Genomic DNA, 22,542 nt, shown 5'->3' with positions numbered 1-22,542 from the left:
CGAGGGGGCCAAAGTGGAAGCCCAAGAGCTTCAGCCTCAGGCAGGGGCCTGTAACCTGCGCCCCACTGCCCAGGGCTGAAGCCCTTGGGCTTTGGCTTCAGCCCCAGGTGGTAGGGCTCGGGCTTCAGCCCTGGGCCCCAGCTAGTTTAAGTCAGCCCTGGCGACCCCATTCAAATGGGCTCATGACCCACTTTGGGGTCCTGACCACAGCTTGAGAACTGCCGAGCTAGACAAAGATTTCATCCTCATCCTCTAGTCTATAGGTTTGCTTCAGTAATCGACATTATAGTGTCTTTGTACTTACTGGATGTAGACACTGAGAAACAGGTCTCCCTTCCACAGGATGTAGAGGTCTTGGAGGCAGAGCGACGGGGAGATGCTGAACTTCTCTTTCAGCGTCCGGTGGTTTTCCTCTGTCAGGTCCCAGAGAGCGTGGAAGCAGTCGTTCAAAAGCAGCAATAATTTCAAGTTTTCCTTTCCTTTCTGCTCATGAGGCTCTTTGAAAGAGACCAAGAAGAGAAGATACTACAAAGTCATAGAATGATAGAAGTGTAGGACTGGAAGGGACCTCGAGAGGTCTTCTAGTCCAGTCCCCTGCACTCAAGGCAGGACTTGGTGATGAGGCCCAAGTAGTCTCCTGGGAGACGCATGGTGCAGTGCATCACTTTGGTATTGTATTTCCTCAATGGACACATGTACATGAATCTGAGACATTCTACAGAGAGAAGAGCTGGTGGCTAGCATGTGTGGGGACCCTCTACCTTAGGAAGTAGTGTGGATCACATCCTCAGCTGGTGTATATTGGTGTTGCTCTATTGTCTTCAAGTTCTATTTGCTAAGAGCTGGGTGGTCATCGCTATCAAGAGGATAAGGCAGAAGGAGCACAGCGGTTTAGGGGACTAGGCAAGGGAGTGAGAACCGTTTGAACTTCACTCCTCCGTGCTGAAACAAGCTTGCAAGTGGATGCAAAATTGGCGGCTTGGTTTTCAACACCAAGGACCTGAATGGAAAGTAGCACCAGTTTAGATCTACTATAGGTCTGACTCTAGTCTCACACCAGTAGGAATCTGGATTTACTCCAGTAAGAGCAAGGAAACAGCCCTCAATGATCCAAGCCTACGTCTTGGATGAGAGGTCACATGCAACCTCGTAGAGTATGTACTAGGGTAGCACCCTTTGCATGGGGTTAAGTAGCAGTGTAGACAGCAAGGCATAGCTTAGGCAAGTAGCGCATAGACACGCTTGAAGAGTGTGGTTATGCCCCTGAATACAGGCACTACACGGCTCCCTACTCACCCAAGCCTTGCCTTCCCCATTCACATTGCTATTTTAGCCATGTGGTGTTCTGCTATCTCCCAGCTGCTGGTGCCCTTCCCCCTCTGCGGGGAAAAGTGCCTTTCCCTGCTGCCTCCCTCACACGTCAGCGAAAAGCTCAAGTATCTACATATCACAGGGTGGACGCAGCTTGTTTCTTCACTGTGGCGTGGGGCTACACATCACTACACACCACCAAAAGCGCTGTGTAGTGTAGACGTAGCTTTAGAGCCCTGATTAATCTGAACTGGGTTTAGATTCCATTTCCCCAAGTTAGAACACCTTCCAATACACTGCCTCAGTTACCATTGAAGCCTAAGGACTGCATCGATCAGATACCAGGAAGCAGAGATTCACGAGCAGATGGCTACATTCTCCTCTGAGGGCTTACCCGACTGGAGCAGGGGCTTGAGAACGATGGCATTGATACGTGCTAGACACGCAGAGAAGGTTTCTTCTGATTGTAGGAGCGACTCGGCCGCTTCAGTGGCACACATGTCCTAGATGCAAACAGAGGTAAAGCCGTTCACTATGAAGAACCCTACATCCCAGCAGGGCCTCCAGGCCCCCAACTTGGGCCCTCCTGGTGCTTGGCGCTGCACACACACAGCGAGAGACGCTCCCAGCCCAAAAGAGCAATCTAAAGAGATAAAAGTGGGAGGGGAACTAGAGGGACAGAGAGGTGAAGTGACTTGCCCAAGGTCACACTGCAAGGTCAGTGGCAGAGCTGGGAACAGAGCCCAGTTTCCCTCCTCCAAACACTAATTCTCAGACCGCTGCCTTTGTCAACAGACCATGCTGCCTCCTTGCAAGACTTCCGCAAGCACTGGAGCTTTCAAAAGAAGGCCTTGAGCTTTTCTAACACTGAATTAATGCCCAAAGAGCTGGACTCGCTCTCCTGAAGGAAGCCCCTTTATGGCCAAAGCACGTACGGTGAGGACAGGGTTAGTTCAAACTTCCCCCACTGTTAGCACAAAGCTAGCGAGCCTCAACTCACCTCCATGGACAGCAAAATGTATTGTATGCTGCCACCAAGCTATCCACCACAACAGCTGCTCGGACCACATCCACCCCAAGGGAGCAGAAAGTCGGATTGCTCTGGCTGCCCAGTTACATCTGTCCTCACTGCTGCACAGAACGGAAGTGCCTGAGTAATACTGCTGGTGTTGACAGGCCAATCAACAAATTCCTATTGCTTCCTCTTTAAAAAGGAGAAAAATACTAACCCAAGTGCTGCTAGCTAACGTCACGGAGAGCCGCAATGGAAAGAACCCAAGCAGTGAAGAAAATCAAGAGCAGGGTGAATATGGTTTGGCGCTACCGCTAATAGAAAACGTGCCACTGTAACAGACTACAAACAAGGCTTTTTCTGAGGCTTTCCGTGATAGCCATGGGCACTTAACTTCCCTAAATTACAGGGTTATGAAATTCCATAACGTTGGAACAGTGCGCATGACTTTAAAAGCTGTTTTTTTTGCGAGAACATTGGGACAGGAAACGCCCGTGCATCATAATAAAATCAAGACAAGACAGGCATCTTAACCCAACTCCCCTTCCAAGTTCCAGACTGCACAAGTGCGGGGGACTACTGAATCAGAAAGCAGAAGCGAAAAAAAGTCAAAGACAGCAAAAAGACTGTAGTTGTCTAAACAACCTTGGGTTTAGGTGCATTTATTCCACTGCCTGTAGACCTGAAGATGAAATTTCTCCTCACTTAGATCTCTGATGATCTTACATGCCCCCCCCCCCCCAATATTGGGATTGGAACACCTTACAATTTAATGCGAGGATAAATGCAACATCTCCATGAACTAGGGAAATATCATCCCTATTTTACAGATTGACAAATGAGGCACAGAAACTGAGAGATGGATATCCAAAAGGTATTAGGAACCTAACAATGCTATAGGCATCTAGGGCAGGGGTAGGCAGCCTATGGCACAGGTGCAAAAGGCGGCACGCGAGCTGATTTTCAGTGGCACTCACACTGCCCGGGTCCTGGCCACCAGTCCAGGGGGCTCTGCATTTTAATTTAATTTTAAAGGAAGCTTCTTAAACATTTTTAAAACCTTATTTACTTTACATACAACAATAGTTTAGTTATATATTATAGACTTATAGAAACAGACCTTCTAAAAATGTTAATGTATTACCGGCACGCGAAACCTTAAATTAGAGTGAATAAATGAAGACTCGGCACACCACTTCTGAAAGATTGCCGACCCCTGATCTAGGGAAATTTTCAAAAGCATCTAAACGGGTTCTGTTCCCAGCTAAGTGCAACTGAAAAAATCCCACTAGGCATCCACCATTATCTTTAGATGCCTAATGCCTTTGAAAAATCTAATCTTAACTGATTTGGCTAAGGTCACAAGAAGTCTTTGGCAGAGCAGGGAATTGAACCCAGAGCTCCAAAATCCCAAGCTTGCAACCTGATCACTGAATCATAGGAACGCAAGCACGTTCCCTAGCTTTAGGATGAAGTGTTTTGCTTAATCATGGTTCGAGTGCAAGCTAGCTGGTGCATGACCGCTTATTTGGCCTTCTAATTTGGTATGACTGAAGCAAGCAGGCAGAGATCTACTACATCCCCAGAGAACACAAAGTTAGATCAGGCTGAAATCTGACATTTTGAAATTGATAGAAATTTTAGGGTTTTTTGGGGGGCGGAGGGGTTCGCTGAAATGTCACCCTTTCAGCCAGCTTTGCTCTTCACAGATTCCCACCCCGGGCTCCTTCCCACATTCCTAATCACCTACTCACTTCTGATCCAGGCAGTGTGCATTAGGAATGCCTTCTTCTGAACCATCAGGGATAAGCCACTAGAGACAGGATGAAGGACTTCTCTAATCCAGTTCTCTCAACCCCTACACCACAAACTGCATTGCTAAAAGCTTTTGCGATCGGTTTTTGCTTTCACTGGAAGGCTGCCTACTAGCTCTAGTACTCAAAATTAGAGTCATGGGTTGACATCACTTATTAAGTAATCAAGCACTCAGACTTTTAAAATAGCATTTGATGCAACATCCATGACATATAAGCTTGCTATATCACATGATCTAATGAGGCATAGTGGGGTAAGGGCAGAATTTCCACCTTGATTTCCCAGCTCTGTTGACTCAAGCCCTTTACCCAGACAGTTATTGGAATAGTGTGCGCGCTTATACACCCAGAGTCTGATAGCACTAAGGAGAGGTAAAATCTGTTGCCTATTGAACAAGGTTGATGCTGATTCAGGGCTCCAGACTTTAAATAACCCACAACAGGCAAGGGCAAGCACAGGTCACTGCAAGCTCACGTGAGGAACTGAATGAAAACTGCAGCACAGCAGTTGAGTTGGAGGACTGAACTTTACCAGTAGTCACAGGGGCCCCCTGGACAGCAGCTTCACAAGACTCCGTTGTTTTCTCCATGTAAGTTTGTTGGATCCATAAAGACAGGACAGGTATGATCTGCCCACTCTGGAAAAATCTGCTCCCACTCTTAATACGGAGCCTATGCACACACCGATCTTTGGCACCCCTGGATCAAGACACTGTAAAAAGCAGAGCTGCCAAGTTCTGTGCAGATCTGACATGATGTACAAGTTAACTTCTTAGTTTGCATGTAACCATAATCTCTAGCTTTAAAAGCGGTGTGGATTTAGCACCAGCGAGAGGAGTCAAACAGGCTGCCTTGGGGAACGAAGCCCTCTGCTGATCTACAGGACAGCAATAGACAAGCTTCCCACACACTGCCCTGCCAGCATGCTTCACATCCAGTTTCGGGGGGGGGATTGGAAAGTGTCCTCTAGGGAAGTGTTTCTCAATGACTCATCCATGGACGGGTGCCAGTCCCGGAGACAGTTCAGGAAGGCGGCAAGCCGGTCCCTGGTATCAAAAAGGTTGAGAAACACTGCTCTAGGGTAATTGAGTAATTGTCTCCATGGCCCCACCAAGATCTAAGCCTCCACCAAGTAGCCCAAAGCCCGGTGATAAGTGAGACGTGGAAGCCAGATCCAAGATCTTCCCACTCCAAACTCATCGCACAAGAACCAAAACTTCCATTAGAAGGGAGTCACCTTTAATCCCAGCTGAGTGGATGGATTATCTGTGGTAACAAGCCCTATCCAAGGCATAATAGAGCTGGCAAATAAGCTCCCCACAAAATGCATGGACCTAGGCACGTCTTTAAGAAATGAGAAAGTATAATACCCATTGGGGGAATAGGAACATACATACACACAGAAAGAGAGAGGTTAGTTGACCTGTCCAGTGGCAGAGCTGGGAATTCAGCTTGGCAAGCCAGCCAATTGTCCGGGAAAATAAAATTCAGTGTGACCACAATCAAATACTGTCAAACATTCAAGCAAGAATGGTCTGACATAGGTGGCAGCCTACCTTTTTGATGGCTTCAGGGTGCCATTCTTTCATTTTCTAGAATGTCATGGTTTCATATTTTTCCTCAGTTAACTCGGTTAAGGAACTTGGGGTTTTTATTTTGTAGTTACACATAAGTATCTAAGGGCAGGTCTTCACTACGGGGGGGGCAGGTCTTCACTATGGGGGGGGGGTCGATTTAAGTACGCAAATTCAGCTACGCGAATAGCGTAGCTGAATTCGAAGTATCGGAGCCGACTTACCCCGCTGGGAGGATGGCGGCAAAATCGACCTCCGCGGTTCCCCGTCGACGGCGCTTACTCCCACCTCCGCTGGTGGAGTAAGAGCGTCGATTCGGGGTTCAATTGTCGCGTCCCGACGAGACGCGATAATTCGATCCCCGAGAGATCGATTTCTACCCTCCGATTCAGGTGGGTAGTGTAGACCTAGCCTAAGGCTAAGCCTATTGGAGGCCATACAGTCTTCTGTTTTTTGTTACTCTTCTAATAAGGTAGTGCTTTAAAATATTTTACCACTTATTTTTGGACTGGTCAAAGGCCCAACCCAAGTGGGAGTAGAACCCAATTCTAACTTGCAGCCCTATGCCCTACACTCACTTATTTCATCAGAATGACCATTGATGGAAAAGGCCCTTAGATGTTAGGCATGAGTCAACGCTTTCTACAGAAGAGTGGGTTAGATCATGGCCAGTTTACGGAATACATTGCAAAGGAGAAGGTAATGGAACCTTTCACAGGACTATGAATTCCCAGCATCTCCTGCTGGGTTAGAGCCTAGGTTTTTCTTTCACTCAGCTCAGTAACCCACCGACTCCGCAGTGAGGAGGCAGGCTAAGTCACTCAAGAGCTGACAGTCCCCCAGTGCCTTCCCACAATTCCCGTGGGCCTAGAAGGACCAACAAGTGCTCCCAGAAGTCACTGGGAAAGAGACTATGAGAGCCGTTCAGCTTGCTGCAGGACTAAAGATGTGGCCCCAGAAGTCGTAGCGACATACAGGGGAGCACAGCACCAGTGCGGGAGGGCTTTATAGTGGGACTGCTCAGACCCAGGCTAGTCTAACCCAGGCTAACTCTGCAATGAAGACATCCCTAATAAGGCTATTGGTAAGCACATGCCTAAGATCTCTGAACTTATGCCTTCTCCCCCATGCTGCCTTTGCCTTTTTAGATTCTACACTTTCCAGGGCAGGAACTGAGCCCTTCTGTGCTTGGGATGTACCTAGAGCACCGTTCAGGCACTACTGCAACCAAACCAAGAGGTTATTTTTTTCTTAGTCAATGATCAGTTTCCCATTGGGCTAGACACTGTGCAGACACAAAGAGGATGCTCCCTACCCCAAACAGGGCACAACAAGGTTTTGTTCACGCCTTAGTTTTTCCCAGTTGCTTTTATTGCACCTGCGTGTCTATATGTAAAGTTGTATGAACAAGTTGTCTCATAGAGAGAAGGGTTGGGCTACAGACGGATTCCTCTTCTAGATACTTTTGGTGCCTTCCATCCCAACGATTTAGCATGAGGCTCCATCATTTCCATCTCTGGCACGCTCCTCTCCAGAGGCGGCTGCAAACATGCCATCAAAAGTCAAGAGAGACAGAAGAGTTTTCACAAGAACGTTGGGACTGACCTTAATTTTCAGGTCCATGAAATCTTTAGCACCCATGCAGGAGCTCAGTTTAGTATCACATAGGGTTGCCAACAGTCCCTTATTAACAAGGACGTCCCTTTCCCTGCCCTTCCATCTCTGTACAACACAAGCATAAGTTGTGAGTGCTGCAAATAGCAGCAAGAAATACCCCTGGTGAATGTAGGCAAGTCCTGCTTTTTATTATTCATACTACTATTGGGAGAATGGGTGGGGCAGGGATGCTAAGAAAACAGTCCCTTATTTTTTAAATATGTTGGCACCCCTATAAAACGTTCTCCAACACAGTGGTGCCCTTTGGAAAACCAAGCTGGTTTGGCACTTGTGGTGCTGTGGAATCAAGGCATTTTGAGGCCAATATTCAGGCTGCCTGGCCAACACAGCATTTCTCGTGGAGCTGAACGCCACAACGCAGTATCTTGGGTAACAGCAATGGGTGGCATCAAAATCTCAAGATCAGCATTTCAGAAAAATCTGGTTATTAAGGGACTTAAAGCAGCCCGACAAGTACCACTAGTGATTGGATGGATACAAGCTTGAACCATAAGAACGGCCGTACTGGGTCAGACCAAAGGTCCATCTAGCCCAGTATCCTGTCTACCAACAGTGACCAATGCCAGGTGCCCCAGAGGGAATGAACAGAACAGATCACCAAGTGATCCACCCCCTGTCGCCCGTTCCCAGCTTCTAGCAAACAGAGACTAGGGACACCCTCCCTGCCCATCCTGGTTAATAGCCAGGGCAGGCTCTACCTTTTTTGCCGCCCCAAGCAGCGAAGCAAAGAAGGGGAAAAAAATAAAGCGGCCGCAGCAGTGCCGCCGAAAAAGAAAAAATGAAAAAGCTGCCGCCGAAGAAGGGAAAAAAGAAAAAAAAAAATCGGAGTGCCGCCCCCTCAGATTTGCCGCCCCAGACACCTGCTTCCTTAGCTGGTGCCTAGAGCTGGCCCTGCTAATTAGCCATTGATGGACCTATCCTCCATGAACTTATCTAGCTCTTTTTTGAACTCTGTTATAGTCTTGGCCTTCACAACATCCTCGGGCAAAATGTTCCACAAACTGTCGGTGTGTTGTATGAAAAAAATACTTCCTTTTTCTGTTTTAAATCTGCTGACTATTAAATTTCATTGGGTGACCTCTAGTTCTTCTGTTAGGAGAAGGAGTAAATAACACTTCCATGATATTATAGACCTCTATTATATCCCCCCCTTAGTCGTCTCTTTTCCAAGCTGAAAAGTCCCAGTCTTATTAATCTCTCCTCATACGGAAGCCGTTCCATACCCCTCATTTTTGTGGCCCTTTTCTGAACCTTTTCCCATTCCAATATATCTTTTTTGAGATGGGGTGACCACACCTGCACCATAACAGAACTTTCCAATAATGGGTTCTGAGATGGTCTTTTCTAGTCACCACATGTTCTGAGTTTTTCACAGATGTATTTAAGACTGGTCCAGAGAGCCAATTCTAGGAGTCTGGGGAAAGGCTCTGATTTGGTCTAAACCATTGTTCTTTCTTCCTTAAACGTTAAGCCATGTTTCTAGTCCATGCCACTGTGATAAGCCACATCCCAGCATTGTATTATGCTGCAGTGTCTGCATTCAGACTAGAGTCCCAACAGAGATCTTTCATCTCAGGAGGAAAAAACAGGTCCAAGCCTTATTTTGGCCAATAGACACTCTGAAGCAAGTTCTTCACACCAGACTTTCACACAGCATATTGTGTTAGTGTCAGGGTGGATTTGATTTAAATCACTAGTCAGGAAACTCCGTTTAATCATGGTTTTCTACATAAAAGTGCATTCTTGTTGGTTGTTATAACCTTAATACATATTCTTCACAACTCAGAGATAGATGTAGGTTTCATTTTTAGAAGGTACACACTATATATATTTTTAAACTGATTTATTTTGAAAACTTTTCAGATTTATCAAAAAATGAATGCTTGTTTGGTTATTTCCGTTACCAAATGTAACTGAACCAGATATTTATGAAGTCGTTGGGAGGTGAACTATCTCCAGTTCAACAGGTTAATCATTACTATTTGGAGGATTTTCTTGCCATGCTGTCATTAAGTATTCTGGATTTTTTTCCTTCAACAGCAAACATATAATATTTTCACAAAACAAGCATATGTCCCTCGCTTCTCACATATATTTCCAGACTTCTTCTCCTTGCCCAGATCTATCCTGCCCCCAACAATCTTCTATTCATTGAACTTTTTGAAACTTTGCACTTTTAGAGAGAGGTAAGGGATTGATTCTGTGTACACAAACCAGCTAGCAGCCTCCCTCCTTATTCCCAGTGCAGAGTCCCAAGCCCCAGTACTCACAACCCCATGCAGCTCTGGGCAGCCGTGATACTGGGTCCTTCTCGGGCGATTCCCCCCAGAACAGTGCTCCTCCTGGCGCCTGTCCTGGGGTGTCCCCGCTCGGCCCTGCCCTTCCCAGGCTCCAGGCAGGTTCTCTGCTGCTTCACTTTGTGAGGGGCTGCGGGCTGCAGCCCTTCTCTCTCTGGAGCGCCAGAGCCACCCCCTGGAGTTTCCCTCCATTCTCTCACTGCTCCCCCTCTCCCCTTAGGAAAAAGATTTAAAGGGGCCATGCTCTCTAAACCCAAAGGGGTTACAGGAGATTGAAAGCCAGTTGAAGGAATTGAAGGGTCCGCTCTTGGAGTTTGTTGGGACAGAAAGATCTACAAAAAAACACGACAACAGCGAAGCTGAGACCACTATCTGTTCTGCTGACTGACATGGTCTCATTGTTTCCTTGTGCTCCCCCATTTGTCCATATCCGTGTGTTGTCTCTTGTCTTCGATTATAAACTCTTTGGGACAGGGACGGTCTTTTTGATCTGTGTTTGTACAGCACCTAGCACAGTGGGGTGCTGCTCCATGACTAAGGCTGCTAGGGCTTTACGGTTAATATAAAAGTGAGATGGTAAAAGTGCTGAAGTAATGTGAACTCAGGAGGATCAGGTAAGTACTATTATGGACCTAGTAATAGTTAAGGAGAATTAAAGGTCAGGTTGGCAACAGTTTTCATGATCTTGACTATCAAGTTTGGTAAATCTAGGAGAGAAATGCTAGGAAGGTTAGCATTGCCTAGAGCTGGTCCCCAAGAGTGGGCAGTATTTTCTGCAGTTTCAGAAGCACTTTCTTTTTAAGTGTGATGCATCAAATCCCGGAGAGATGTTCGGTTTTCAGATTTGTCCTCCCCAATGCCACCAGAAATGGGGGAGAAGAGGGAAGCCACAAAGACCACATGTTTATTTTGATCTGACCAAAAAAAAAAAAAAGTTTTGAAAAACCCAAATGTTTTTTGCGGCAGCATTTGTATTATTTGAACAGGCTTCCTTCAAAAAAAAATAACCTTGGGGGGGCAAAGTTATGATGACTAACTGAGTTTCTTCTATCCCCTTCAATATAGGAGTGAAATCCTGGGCCCACTGACAAAACTCCAATGGTCTTAAAACGGCAGAATCCTGGGCCCTAGGATCTAATGAGGAAGTTATAGATCCCGGGGGTAGGGGGAAGAGGGTCAAGAGCAGTAAATCAGCAGGACTATATGGCGCTTAGTCAGTGGTTTCAACCCCAGTGACACATAAGCAAAGTATGTGGGGGAAGCACAACCAGTCCGAGTTGGCAGCCTCTCTCGCTTTGCACAGCGCTAAGCAGGCAACAACGGAATCCGAAATGTCTAGTTATGGAGTTATTGGGTGAAATCCTTCCAGGCTGATCATTCCCCTCTATTCGACATTGGTGAGGCCTCATCTGGAGTACTGTGTCCAGTTGTGGGCCCCACACTACAAGAAGGATGTGGAAAAATTGGAAAGAGTCCAGCGGAGGGCAACAAAAATGATTAGGGGGCTGGAGCACATGATTTATGAGGAGAAGCTGAGGGAACTGGGATTGTTTAGTTTGCAGAAGAGAAGAATGAGGGGGGATTTGATAGCTGCTTTCAACTACCTGAAAGGGGGTTCCAAAGAGGATGGATCTAGACTGTTCTCAGTGGTACCAGATGACAGAACAAGGAGCAATGGTTTCAAGTTGCAGTGGGGGAGGTCTAGGTTGGATATTAGGAAAAACTTTTTCACTAGGAGGGTGGTGAAGCACTGGAATGGGTTACCTAGGGAGGTGAATCTCCTTCCTTCAAGGTTTTTAAGGTCAGGCTTGACAAAGCCCTGGGTGGGATGATTTAGTTGGGGTTGGTCCTGCTTTGAGCTGGGGCATGGACTGGAAGGGACCTCAGGAGGTCCCTTCCAACCCTGATATATATTCTGTGAACCCCAGTACACAACTTCTACAGGTTCACTGCATGGACCAGAAACTCTGACCCTCCCCAGGAGCTGAGAAATAGTGGGCAAGTCAGAGGAGCAGGAGGAGATCATAGCAACTGCCATGATTGCTAACGGACTGCAGCTGGGGTTTTCAACACTGTATTTCAAAAATTCAGGACTTTTTTCTTAGCACCCTTATGGGGGAGGAGTACCCTGTACCCAAAGGTGCCAGGGGTGGGGTGTCCAGTACCACAAGGGGTGGGGAGTACTAGCCATGTGGAAATTGAGGAAACCTTCCACTCCACGCAGCAGTCAGGCAGTCTTGGCTGCCGGGACCCGGCTCCCTGCCCATCTGGCTCCTCACCTGCGCAGGGGAAGCGAACAGGGCAGCACTACACGGCCTGGTGTCGGGAGGGGAGTGGAAAGATGCACCTGGGAGTATTGACCCCCTGCTGGACAGGGCCCCCTCCTGACTATAGCCCTTGACCATGGCCCTGTCTGCTTTCCCTGCACCAGCTCTGTCTGGCAGGGTAAGTGGATGGGGCTGCATGCCCTGGAGCTGCGCTGAAGGGGCTGTCTGGCAGGGGGCTCGGTACTCCTGGGGTGTTGTCTTCTGTTCCCCACTTGCAGAGTGCCCACCAACATCCCCAGTAGAGGAGCATAACTGCTAGTAGGTGGCTGCTGCGGCAGGCAGGGAACATGGAGGGCAGGGCAGGGAACCTGGTCCTGGCAGCCGAGACCACCAGCACAGAGCCCTCTCCATTTCCCCTGCCGGACAGAGCCCGCTCCTGACTCCAGCCTTTCAGCATGGCCCGTCAGGGCTTCGTGCCCCTCCCCCCCCCCCCCCCCCCCCCGCAATAAGCTTACCATGCTCCCCCCCCCCCCGGGGGCATGCCCCATAGTTTGGGAACCGCTGCCCTATAGGTACATTGGTTCAGTAAGTCACGGGACCGATTCTGCATTACTACACTGTCTAATTGTACAAACTTTATAGCCTTGGACACCAACATAAGAAGAAGACTGACTTTACGTCAGGAGACTAGTTTTAATATGTTGAAATACAGGACAAAGGGCGTCCCGTACAGATTTAGTACAGGACAGGCAATTTTCCATGTAAATAAGCGGCATCCCTTGTAATACAGGTCTGTTGACAACCCTAAAGCCTGCAGCCCACCTGCCCGGATGCCAGGGTCCAGCCTTTGTATTGGACACTGGAAGGAGAGGATTCCAGCCCCGCTCGATCCAGGCCCGCTCCCCACCTGGTCCCTACACAAAGTTTGCCTGCGCTGCTCTTGCTGAGGGAACTAGGCTCTCGGCTTAGCCTTTGAAAGCAACATCTGTTCTCAAAGACTGGAGAGAGGCAGAGCGTCTGGGCCGGAGCCAGAGCCCGCGGAAGTGGGTGAAAGTCTTTCCATAAACAACGTGCTTTGGATCAGGCCCTAAACGACTTCTCTCCGAAGAGAGCGAAGCCTGTGAATTGCAGACGGGCGAGAACTTCCCCGCAGTGCCAGCGAAAACAATTCAGAGCAGTTAAGCATATTACATCATCATCATCATCAGAGCAGTTAAGCATATTACAACAGTGCCGCTTCTCCCCTGCTCCTCACGCTGTCTCTTGGCTTCCCTCCTGTCCTTAAAAGGAAGGCAGGTAAGATGAGCACCAACCTTAGCGGCAGCAAGTGCCAGTCAGGTGCCAGCAATCTGTAAGGCAGTGGTCTCTACTGCCCATCAAACCTCACCAGCGACCCACTGGAGGGGGGGGGGGAGGGGGCCGCTAATCCACCCTCAAACTCCCCTACCCTGAACTGCCTTCTTCCCGCAGCTCCATCTCATCTCTCCGCTGTTAGTTCCGGCTATAGCAGGGCTGGCTAAACTGGCTCACAAGCCACATGTGGCTCTTTTACAGTTAAAGTGCAACTCACGGAGCCCCCCGACCCCCGATTCTCCACCTACCAAACTGCAGGGGGCGGGGGTAGCTCCGGACCTCTGCCTTGCAGCAGGGTGGGGGGGGGGTAGGAGCTTCTGCCCAGCAGGGCACAGCTGCCAGGGCTTGGGACTTCAGTAGGAGTGGGGCTGAAGCCCTGACCCACACGGGTGCACCCTGGCTCTTGAATTTCTTAAGATTGCCATATGTAAGTCTGGACACCCCATGCTATAGCTCCAGAGCATTGTGGGAGCGGTCACGAAAGAGTCCATGAAACAGAACTGTGCTACCTAAGATACTTATACGGCACCCATCACCATTGCATCCCCGTGCTTCATAACCAGTAGTGTATTTATCCTCACGACGCCCCTGTGAGGCAGGGCAGGGCCCATTTTACAGACGGGGGAACACAGGTCCCAAGAATAAGCAGCCTGCCCAAGGTCCTGCAGGAAGCCTGTGGCATGAACTTGAGCCCAAGAGCAGGAACGTGAACCCAAGTCCTAGGCTAGTGTCTCAACCACTGGGCCATCCACCCTCTGCGATGTGTCAGACCTCTAAACTCATCAGCACGGAAACGGGCCACTTAGTACAGGACTATTAACACTGATCCCCTTCTCCTCCAGAGAAGGATTAGACCACCCCCCATTTGGACGAGAGCGCACCAGGCGTCTGTACAGCACCTAGCACAACAGGCCACTTTGGGGTTTTGAGGAGACCTCTGAGAGCTACTGGACTGCAAATAAAGCCAATGCAACCTGGCAAGACAGTTTACCTGCAATCAGCGTTTGGAGAGGCTTTTAAGATACCAAAAGTTCACCTGCATTCCAAAACGCTCCCAGCCGGGCTTGCAATCACACCAGGCTAGTCTAAAACTTTGCAGTCAACTCGTCGGGAGAATGACAGCAATTGTGCCATTTGCAGAGCACCCGGGCACGCTCTTCCACCGTGACTAATAAGCCTGGTATTTGTTTTTGCTCAGCCAGGGAGGCTCCAATCCGGAGCTGCACGCAGGGTTCTGAATCTGGCTTCACCAAGCTACTGATCCCAGGTAAAAATCGGTGCTTCCTGCCTCGGCCGGGTCTGTCTCGTTCGATACAGGAACAAGTTCCCACACAAACAGGCTCCAGCTAGATTCTCCCCCCTCCTTTTGCCAGGGTCATCTTGTGTTTCTCCTAAGAAGTCTCAGGGCTCCTATTTTAACCTTGTGACACTGCTGAGAACTCAGTTCTCTTCCAGTGCTGTGTATCTTACATTCACCAGTAGCACCAATATCCACCCCATTCCCCCCCCCCCCCCGCCCCTAATTAAGACACCTTGAGCCCTCCCTCCCCTTGATAAGAAAGCAGAATGCCAATAAACCCTGCCAGTGGCAGACACTCCAGGAAATGCACTGAATTCTACCACCACTGGCACAATTAAAGGGCTCTCCACGTTCAAAAAGATTTCAACTGCATTTTACCTTGTCTATTTAATCCGGGGAGAGTATCCTAAAACACTCCCTCGTGCAATCTGGCTATTTAAGGTCAAGCGAAGGCAGCTTTAACGTACACACTGGTGGCTAAAATAACTTACTTTACATAAGATGAACAATCATGTTTTCCTTGGGCTGCTGCGGCTTCAGTTCCTCTGGGCTTCTGAGCGCTGAACTACCAGAGTCTCTGATCACCACACCCACAGCTCCCTTCCTCCCTCCCACAGCAAGTTGCCTACTTTGCTGAAACACAGATCCAGGCCTGTGTACTGGGCAAGAGACACAGGGCCCCGAGATAGAATTACCAAACCCTCAAAGGGAAGCTAGGCATTGGCTGCTCATTACCTTTGTTCTCCAGTTGCTTAGAAACAAAAAACCCCTGTCGCTTCAATCCAATGTGTCAATTACTGTTTAATGCATGTTAGAGGCATGTAAAATAGAAGTATGTTTTAAAGGGAAAGCCGTTCAATGAATTCCTCTCCACTAGGTTACATCCCCTGGATCACCACGTCCAATATCTCCCCAGCTCCAGGCCACGTATTGCCCCCTCCTCCTGTGTATTTCGGTGCTTTCCATGATCCTTCGCCTTGCATCATTTACCTTGCTCGGCAATTTTCACACTTGCCTGGCTTCTGCTGTTAAGAGCAGCATGAGAGTCAGATCAAAGCACTGGGAAACAGGAGAGCCACTGCTATTCAAAACACACTGCACACATGTCTGTTGCACACTAAACATGCTTACATGATGCACGTGTTCCCCACAGCAGCACACAAGCCACTACACCTTCATGCGGTCACCAGCAAGGGAAGATTTTTTTAACCACACCTCCTCACCCCCGCCAACCTCCCGCTGCCCTTCAACCTACCAGAGCCCTCTGCCCAAAAGCCCTTCAGCTTTTCTAATCAATCCATCCATAATTAACAAATCCATGCAATCCTTCATCAGGCAGCAAGCCTACCCCACGAGTGCTGCTAAACAAAGGCCCGCACTGTCCCAGCCTGCTTCGGGGAGCGCTGGAGAGCAGGAACAAAGCCCCATTCTCCGATTCCCCAGACGCGCCGACGCTACAATTCACTGGCTTTCCTCCCCAGCTGAAGGATTTACACGCCGCAGGAACTTACTAGCACAGGAGGTTCAGGGCTCATCAGGCCATCACTCGGAGGATGCCCACTGCACAAAGGAGAGTGGAGGGGTGTCCAGGCTGGGGGAGCCTTTGTTGAGAGTGATTTATTATACTGACTTCCTCCCTGCTCCCCCGGAACTCCACGGTCCTTTTCAGCACGGCACCTGCACCATAATTCACTGTCCACTTCAGCGAGGGTGACTTGCCCAGCTCGGCTGTGCAGCAAGCAATCCATATAAGGCATGCAGGTATACACCGAGCAGGGAACAATCCTATACCGCAAGATAGGTCCCTTTTCTTTTCCAGCCTCTTAGGTCCTGAATGTCACCCTCAGATTTGATCCATAAACTTACAGCAAGATGAAGGGGTTTGTGGTTAAATGCAGGGCTCCAAGCCAAGAAATCTAGGTCTTATTCTCAGCTCTGCCATATGTTTCCTTGGTCAAGTCACTTAACAGGTTACATCTGTGCCTCATTTTGACAGGTTTCAGGGTAGCAGCCGTGTTAGTCTGTATCCTCAAAAAGAACAGGAGTACTTGTGGCACCTTAAATTTGTTAGTCTCTAAGGTGCCACAAGTACTCCTGTTCTATCTGTGCCTCAGTTTCCCCCCCCTCTGTCAAATGGGGAGAATACACCTAACTAAAAGGTGGGAGAAGAGATTTTGCTCCAAGGTGCAATGGGATGGCAGGGTATCATAAGCGGCATGGCTCTTCTTAAAGGAAAACTTTTGCTTCCTGTTTTCACCCGCTCAGGAAGTCCAAGGGCGGAGCATAGGGAGCTATATTTGCTTTGGACCAACTCCTAGGAGCTGCTTTTGAAACATCCAATTGACGAGTTTGGTCCGCGGCTTGAAGAGAAGTCACTTTCCCTGGTGGTACATCACCGAGCAGAAATCGTCTTTCTGGTGCACTGCGCAAGGGGTTGCTTTATTTACAGGGCTATTGTGTTCCATGCTCCTTGTATGAACACATTTCTCTCAGGCAGGGCTGGGCAGGGATCTGAACCCAACAGAAACCAGTCTGAACTTCCAACTGCAGAGCCAGCTGGTACTTTTAATCAGAGAATCTCAAAGCTCATAGCATTAGCATGCCCCACCACTAGGGGCTAATGGCACAAACCCAAACACCCTTGCCCTGCCCCCTTCCTCAAGGCCCCGCCCCTTCTTTGAGGCCCTGCCCCCACTCACTCCAGCCCCCTACCCCCGTCGCTTGCTCTTCCCCACCCTCACTCACTCACCAGGCTGGGGCAGGGGGTTGAGGTGCAGGAGGGAGTGCGGGCGCTGGGCTGGGGCTGAAGGGTTCGGAGTGTAGGAGCAAGGCTGGCCTTACCTTGAGGCGAACTGAGGCGGCCACCTTAGGTGCCAGACTGGGGAGGGGGGGGGGGGGGAGAAGGGGAGGCGCGCCACTAGGACCCAGAGTGTAGAAAATTGTGTCAGCTGCAAGGGGGCATGGGGGCGTCATTTGAGCTCCCCGCCTCAGGTGCCAAAATGTTGTGGACCGGCCCTGTGTAGGAGGTGGCTCTGGGCTGAGCCTGGGGCAGAGGTGTGGGCTCTGGCAGAGAGAGTTTGGGTGCAGGGTGCGGGCTCTGGGCTGGGACAGGGGGTTGGGGTGTGGCGGTGCTTACCGCGGGCGGCTCCTGAAAGTGACCTGCACATCCCTCTGGCAGTGGCTCCTAGACAGGGGCAGGGAGCTCCCAGCTTGCAGGCACTGCCCCTACAGCTCCCATTGGCCGCAGTTCCCAGCCAATGGGAGCTGTGGAGTTGGCGCTCAGGGTAGGGGCAGTGCGCAGAGACCCCCGACCCTCCCAAGGGCCACAGAGACAGTGCCGTTGCCGGCCGCCTCCAGGTGCAGAGTGGAGCGAGGGCAGGCAGGAGCCTGCCTTAGCCCCACTGTGCCGCCGGACAGTTAGCACCCAAAATCTCCCAGTTTGGCTGCAGTAGCCTCCGGGAGATAGGGCCTGATTCTGGGAGACTCCCGGGGAAACCGGGAGGGTTAGCAACCCTACCCACCACCCCCCAGGCCACAGGGGAATCATCCTCCACTACTTTACAAGCAGATGGTCGCGACACCCTCCAGAGCTCAATGAACTTTGGACTCATCCAGTGCGCTAAGTGCCTCAATAAACACATGGGTGCAACGAAAACACTTGCAGGTGCATACTTCCAAAACAATCCGGCTACAGCGGATCTCGGTTCTCATTTTCGAAGGGAACCGGCACAACACCTTCAAAAGAAGAGCCTGGGAGCTTAAATTCATAACTCCGCTAGATACTAAAAATCATGGACTGAATAGAGATGCTGATTTATGGCTTATTACAAACAAACAATCTAAAAGCTACTAACAGCCCCTCCCCACCAAGCTGCCTCCCCCTCCCCCGCCCTGCCCCCCCTTCGCACTGGAAAGGGTGTTAATGGGCCACTTCCCCTTGAATGGTCCCTTGAAATGTGTTAACTACTTACACTAAAGAATCTGTTCCACCTTGGATTGAGCTGTGATGCTGTGGGTAGGTTTACACTGCACTTAGGCACCTGCGCAGGCTGACTCAGGCTAAGGGGCTGTTTAATTGCAGTGTAGACAAAGCCATTTGGGCTGGGGTTGCAGCCTGAGCTCCGGGACCCTCTCACCTCACAGGGTCCTAGAGCCCAGATTCCTGCCTGAGCCTGAAGGTCTACATCACAGTTAAACAGCCCCCCAGCCCAAGCCAGCTGGGTGACTAATTACGGAGTAGACATACCCTCGGAGCCTCACCCACCTGGTCTTTAACATCTGGGACAGTGGTGCCGGAATGGGAGGTTCAGGGGGCCATGGCCCTCCCCCTTTTTGAAAAGGGATGGGCCTGGCTCATCCATGTTTCTCCATGGTTGACCCTGCTCCCTTCCTCACTTCTTCCCCCCCCTGAGGTCCCACCCCCTCCTCAGCCAGGCCAGCAGCTGATGGAGCCCGTGCACTTGTGGGAGCCATGCGGACCCCCCTCCCCCCCCGCCCCGAGAGCAGCTCCCAGCCCATGTCCCCGCCACCCAGGGCGGATGGAGGGTCTGCGCCGCCGCTCCCCACAGCTGCTCGCATGGCTCTTACCACGCCCAGGCTGCAACTCTGAGGCCCTATCCTCAGGCCAGAGCCGGATCGGGGTAAGAACCACGTGGGCAGCTGTAGGGAGCCTGCGTCCCTCCACCTGCCCTGGGCAGCGGGCCTGAGGGGGCAGAGAGACAGGGGGCTGCTCTCGCGCACACACACACACACACACACACACACCCCACCTCCTAGGGCAGGGGGCGGAGCCTCCAAGGGAAGAGGAGGGGTGTCAGGGGATGAGGAGGGGGGCCCCTGGCCCCCCCACTTTTGGAAAGGCTGCCACCCCTGATCTGGGACCAGCACTGCTACAACACTGCATCCAAAATGAATCCTTCATTCTGATGTTCCAAATGGAAGACCAACAAAACTAATTTTCAGCAACATACAGATGTTCATCATTCCTGACCAACTCACGCAGGAAGTTGATGGCACAGCCAGAAATAGACCCCAGGCATTCTGATTTGACCTGGTCCTGTCCTTCAGCCATGAGACCGACCATCCATCCTGTATGACTGTCCACGGCAGACAGTCACCACCATGACACAACATGAATTCCTAGTACCTTCCCACGAGTTCTCAGCGGCGCCTTTACTCCCACTGTCCACCTCCCCTTCTTCCCCAGGCCTGGCTTCACTCCTCTGCCACTCACTCCCCACACACCACCATGCCACAGTTACACAAGCTTTGCACCCGCCCATCCTCCAATGTCTTCAGCCATTCTTGGATTTGAAGACTCCGGGATGAAGGATTGAATGATGTACTCACTCCAGGTCTGTACTCTGGTATAGTGGATAAGGCCCCGGCCTGTGTCCTATCCCTGGTTCTGCCACTTGCCTGCTGTGTCACTTTACCAAAGTCCCTTAATCTCTCTGCCTCTGTTTCCCCTCCCACCTTTTCTAGCTAGATTTTCTTCAGTGTCTCCTGTTCTATGTATGTTCATTTTCTAGCACAACAGAGCCCTGCAATCTCAGTTGCAGTCTCTAGTCATAATACAAGCAGCTACCAGCCTCCCCTCCTCGCCCAGCTGGATGGGAGTGCAGGAGAACAGGAAAAAAGAACAGGAGTACTTGTGGCACCTTAGAGACTAACAAATTTATTAGAGCATAAGCTTTCGTGGACTACAGCCCACTTCTGAGAACAGGGAGATCCAACTTCCATATTGAAAAGCCGCCTAGTTCCAAATCCTTTTCTATCAAGGCCTTTGGGAGCAGCACATTTGCATGGAACATCCCCTGCCTATCAAAGGACATCCTGGGGTACCCAGCCTTTAAGGCACCTCACTGCACCTGCCTTAAGCGTGGGGAAGCGTTACCTGTACCTACCAGGGCTCAGCTCCCTGGCTGCCCCAGCCTCCTGAAGCATAAGCACCCCCCACTCAGCCTCGCAGGCTTTGCTGTCCCTCAGGAAGGCCAGACACAGGGATTGGAGCGTGCCTGAGCCCTCCAAGCATCCCCCTGCGGTGTCCAGCCCCTTATCCACTGGACACAGAATTATCAGGCTTGTGGTTCCCCAGGGCACCGCAGCCTACCCCTTAGCACACAGCTCCACATGCAGCACTTAGAGCTGTTTATTGAGAAAACTTCCTCTTGCTTATTCAACAAAGAACAGATTCATACGATCGCAAACAAATACTCAGAACAAAGGAAAGGTTTGTAAGAACAAAAATCACAACACAGGCTAGAGCCCAAACTCAGCTAACAAGACACACGGTTGTCTAATAAGGCACTGCTTACCCCCAAGTCCTTCTTCACAGCGTCTTTCACCCAGAATGGCTAAGATCTTGCTTTCCTGAGGCCAAGCCCCCTGGCAGCTTGCTTCTCTCTGACAGATGTCCACTGCCCGGGTTTCTTTCTGCACCCTCAGAGGTATCAGCTGAGAGCTTTGGTCTCCTCCCTTCGGGCCCTCAGGCTGTTTATCTCTTCTGGTTAGTTTTCCTTCTGAAGTCCCCACAAGCTGTAAATTAGCATTTGATTTCCTATGCTAATAGACTTCTATTGTAGGACACACAATACACAACATTCCACCAGAAACAACAAGGAGTCTGGTGGCACCTTAAAGACTAACAGATTTATTTGGGCATAAGCTTTCGTGAGTAAAAACCTCACTTCTTCGGTTGCATCCGAAGAAGTGAGGTTTTTACTCACGAAAGCTTATGCCCAAATAAATCTGTTAGTCTTTAAGGTGCCACCAGACTCCTTGTTGTTTTTGTAGATACAGACTAACACGGCTACCCCCTGATACTTAACATTCCACCAGGGAGATGAGGGTCTCCCACCTCTGGTCTGGAGAAGTCTGTCTCAAGTCATGGTACCTTGAACTACAAGGCCTTGAGCATATACATTTCCCACCCACATCTTAGGCATTCTCCACACATACATTTTGCAAAGATTATGCTGACCAGTGTGCTGAAAACCTACATGACACCTCCACCCCGCATTGGATCTCTGTAACCCGTATGCCCCCCACCAGTTGGCATCAAGGAGGTCCTTGGGTCACAAAGGCATTTACAGCTCTGACAGCAGGTAATGGAAAAATCTCATCCTACTGCCACATGTTCATGATTCTAGAAACCGACACTACAGACCAGACCCTCCAAGGGAACTAGCCTGGTTTGCATCCGCTCAGGATGTGGCCCTGTGTCCCCAAAGAGGGTTTTCGGTAATGACGGAGTTATTTTCCCCTCCACCCCCAGTTGGGGCTTTAAGGAAGTTGGTTTATAGCTCAAGTTCCTCTGTTCTGTGGGAGTGCAGAAACTCATTCTTCTCTGCCCTGGGGGAGGTGGGGAGGAAAGAGGTGTCAGGGCAGCTGATGACATGCTGAGTCAGCACCAGAGGGAGTGGTTTGCAGACAGACAATCCAAGGGCAGTGCCAGATCATCTTACAGGAACTATTGGTTATTTAAGTTTTAGTTCGGGGTGATTTTTGGTTTCTAGGAATAACCTTACTGAAGACGATGTGTCACTGCTTCAGCTGAAGGCACCACTGAAGCCTGGAGCTGTACAGAGCCATCCCCAGCAGCTCACACTTGGGATTAATTCAGTGATTCACAAAACCTCGGCCCTGCTCAGGTCACAACAATTGAGAAGCCTTGCCTCTCCTCACTATAAGTAACATTTCATCATCCACCCTTCCTTCCAGACTGCTTCTGAAGAACAGGGGGTGTCCCCGGAGGATTTGGGGACAGGGGAGAAGAGATGTCATCCCCGTGTCAGATTACGATCCCTGCATGGTTAGTGTAATAACCCATGCCAAGAAGTTTATGCAAAGTATGGAAAAAACACTCCCAACTATATGTACAGAATGATGGGGTCTAAATTAGCTGTTACCACTCAAGAAAGATCTTGGAGTCATTG

At 50.0% G+C, this 22,542-nt stretch overlaps 1 protein-coding gene across 4 annotated transcripts in view; it reads right to left on the bottom strand.

The window, feature by feature from the left end:
* ALS2CL (ALS2 C-terminal like) overlaps positions 1-21,043 on the bottom strand; it is a 57,554-nt gene extending 36,511 nt beyond the window's left edge. For 2 of the 4 annotated variants that reach the window (XM_065582543.1, XM_065582546.1), the window contains exons 1-3: positions 15,097-15,232; positions 1,706-1,814; positions 305-497 (exon numbers count right to left, since the gene is read on the bottom strand). In XM_065582543.1, the coding sequence (XP_065438615.1) occupies positions 305-497; positions 1,706-1,811 (299 nt within the window). In that variant the 5' untranslated portion in view covers positions 1,812-1,814; positions 15,097-15,232. Of the gene's footprint in view, positions 1-304; positions 498-1,705; positions 1,815-15,096; positions 15,233-20,922 lie in introns of those variants that run through there. The other 2 variants (XM_065582545.1, XM_065582547.1) reach the window with 2 other exon arrangements.
* Between the last annotated feature and the right edge of the window lie 1,499 nt (positions 21,044-22,542).

This window comes from Chrysemys picta, chromosome 2 (genome assembly GCF_011386835.1).
Source record: "Chrysemys picta bellii isolate R12L10 chromosome 2, ASM1138683v2, whole genome shotgun sequence".
Classification (NCBI taxonomy): Eukaryota; Metazoa; Chordata; order Testudines; family Emydidae; genus Chrysemys; species Chrysemys picta.
The sequence above is the reverse complement of the archived record's forward strand: the minus strand, read 5'-3'. Positions and strand labels throughout refer to the sequence as shown.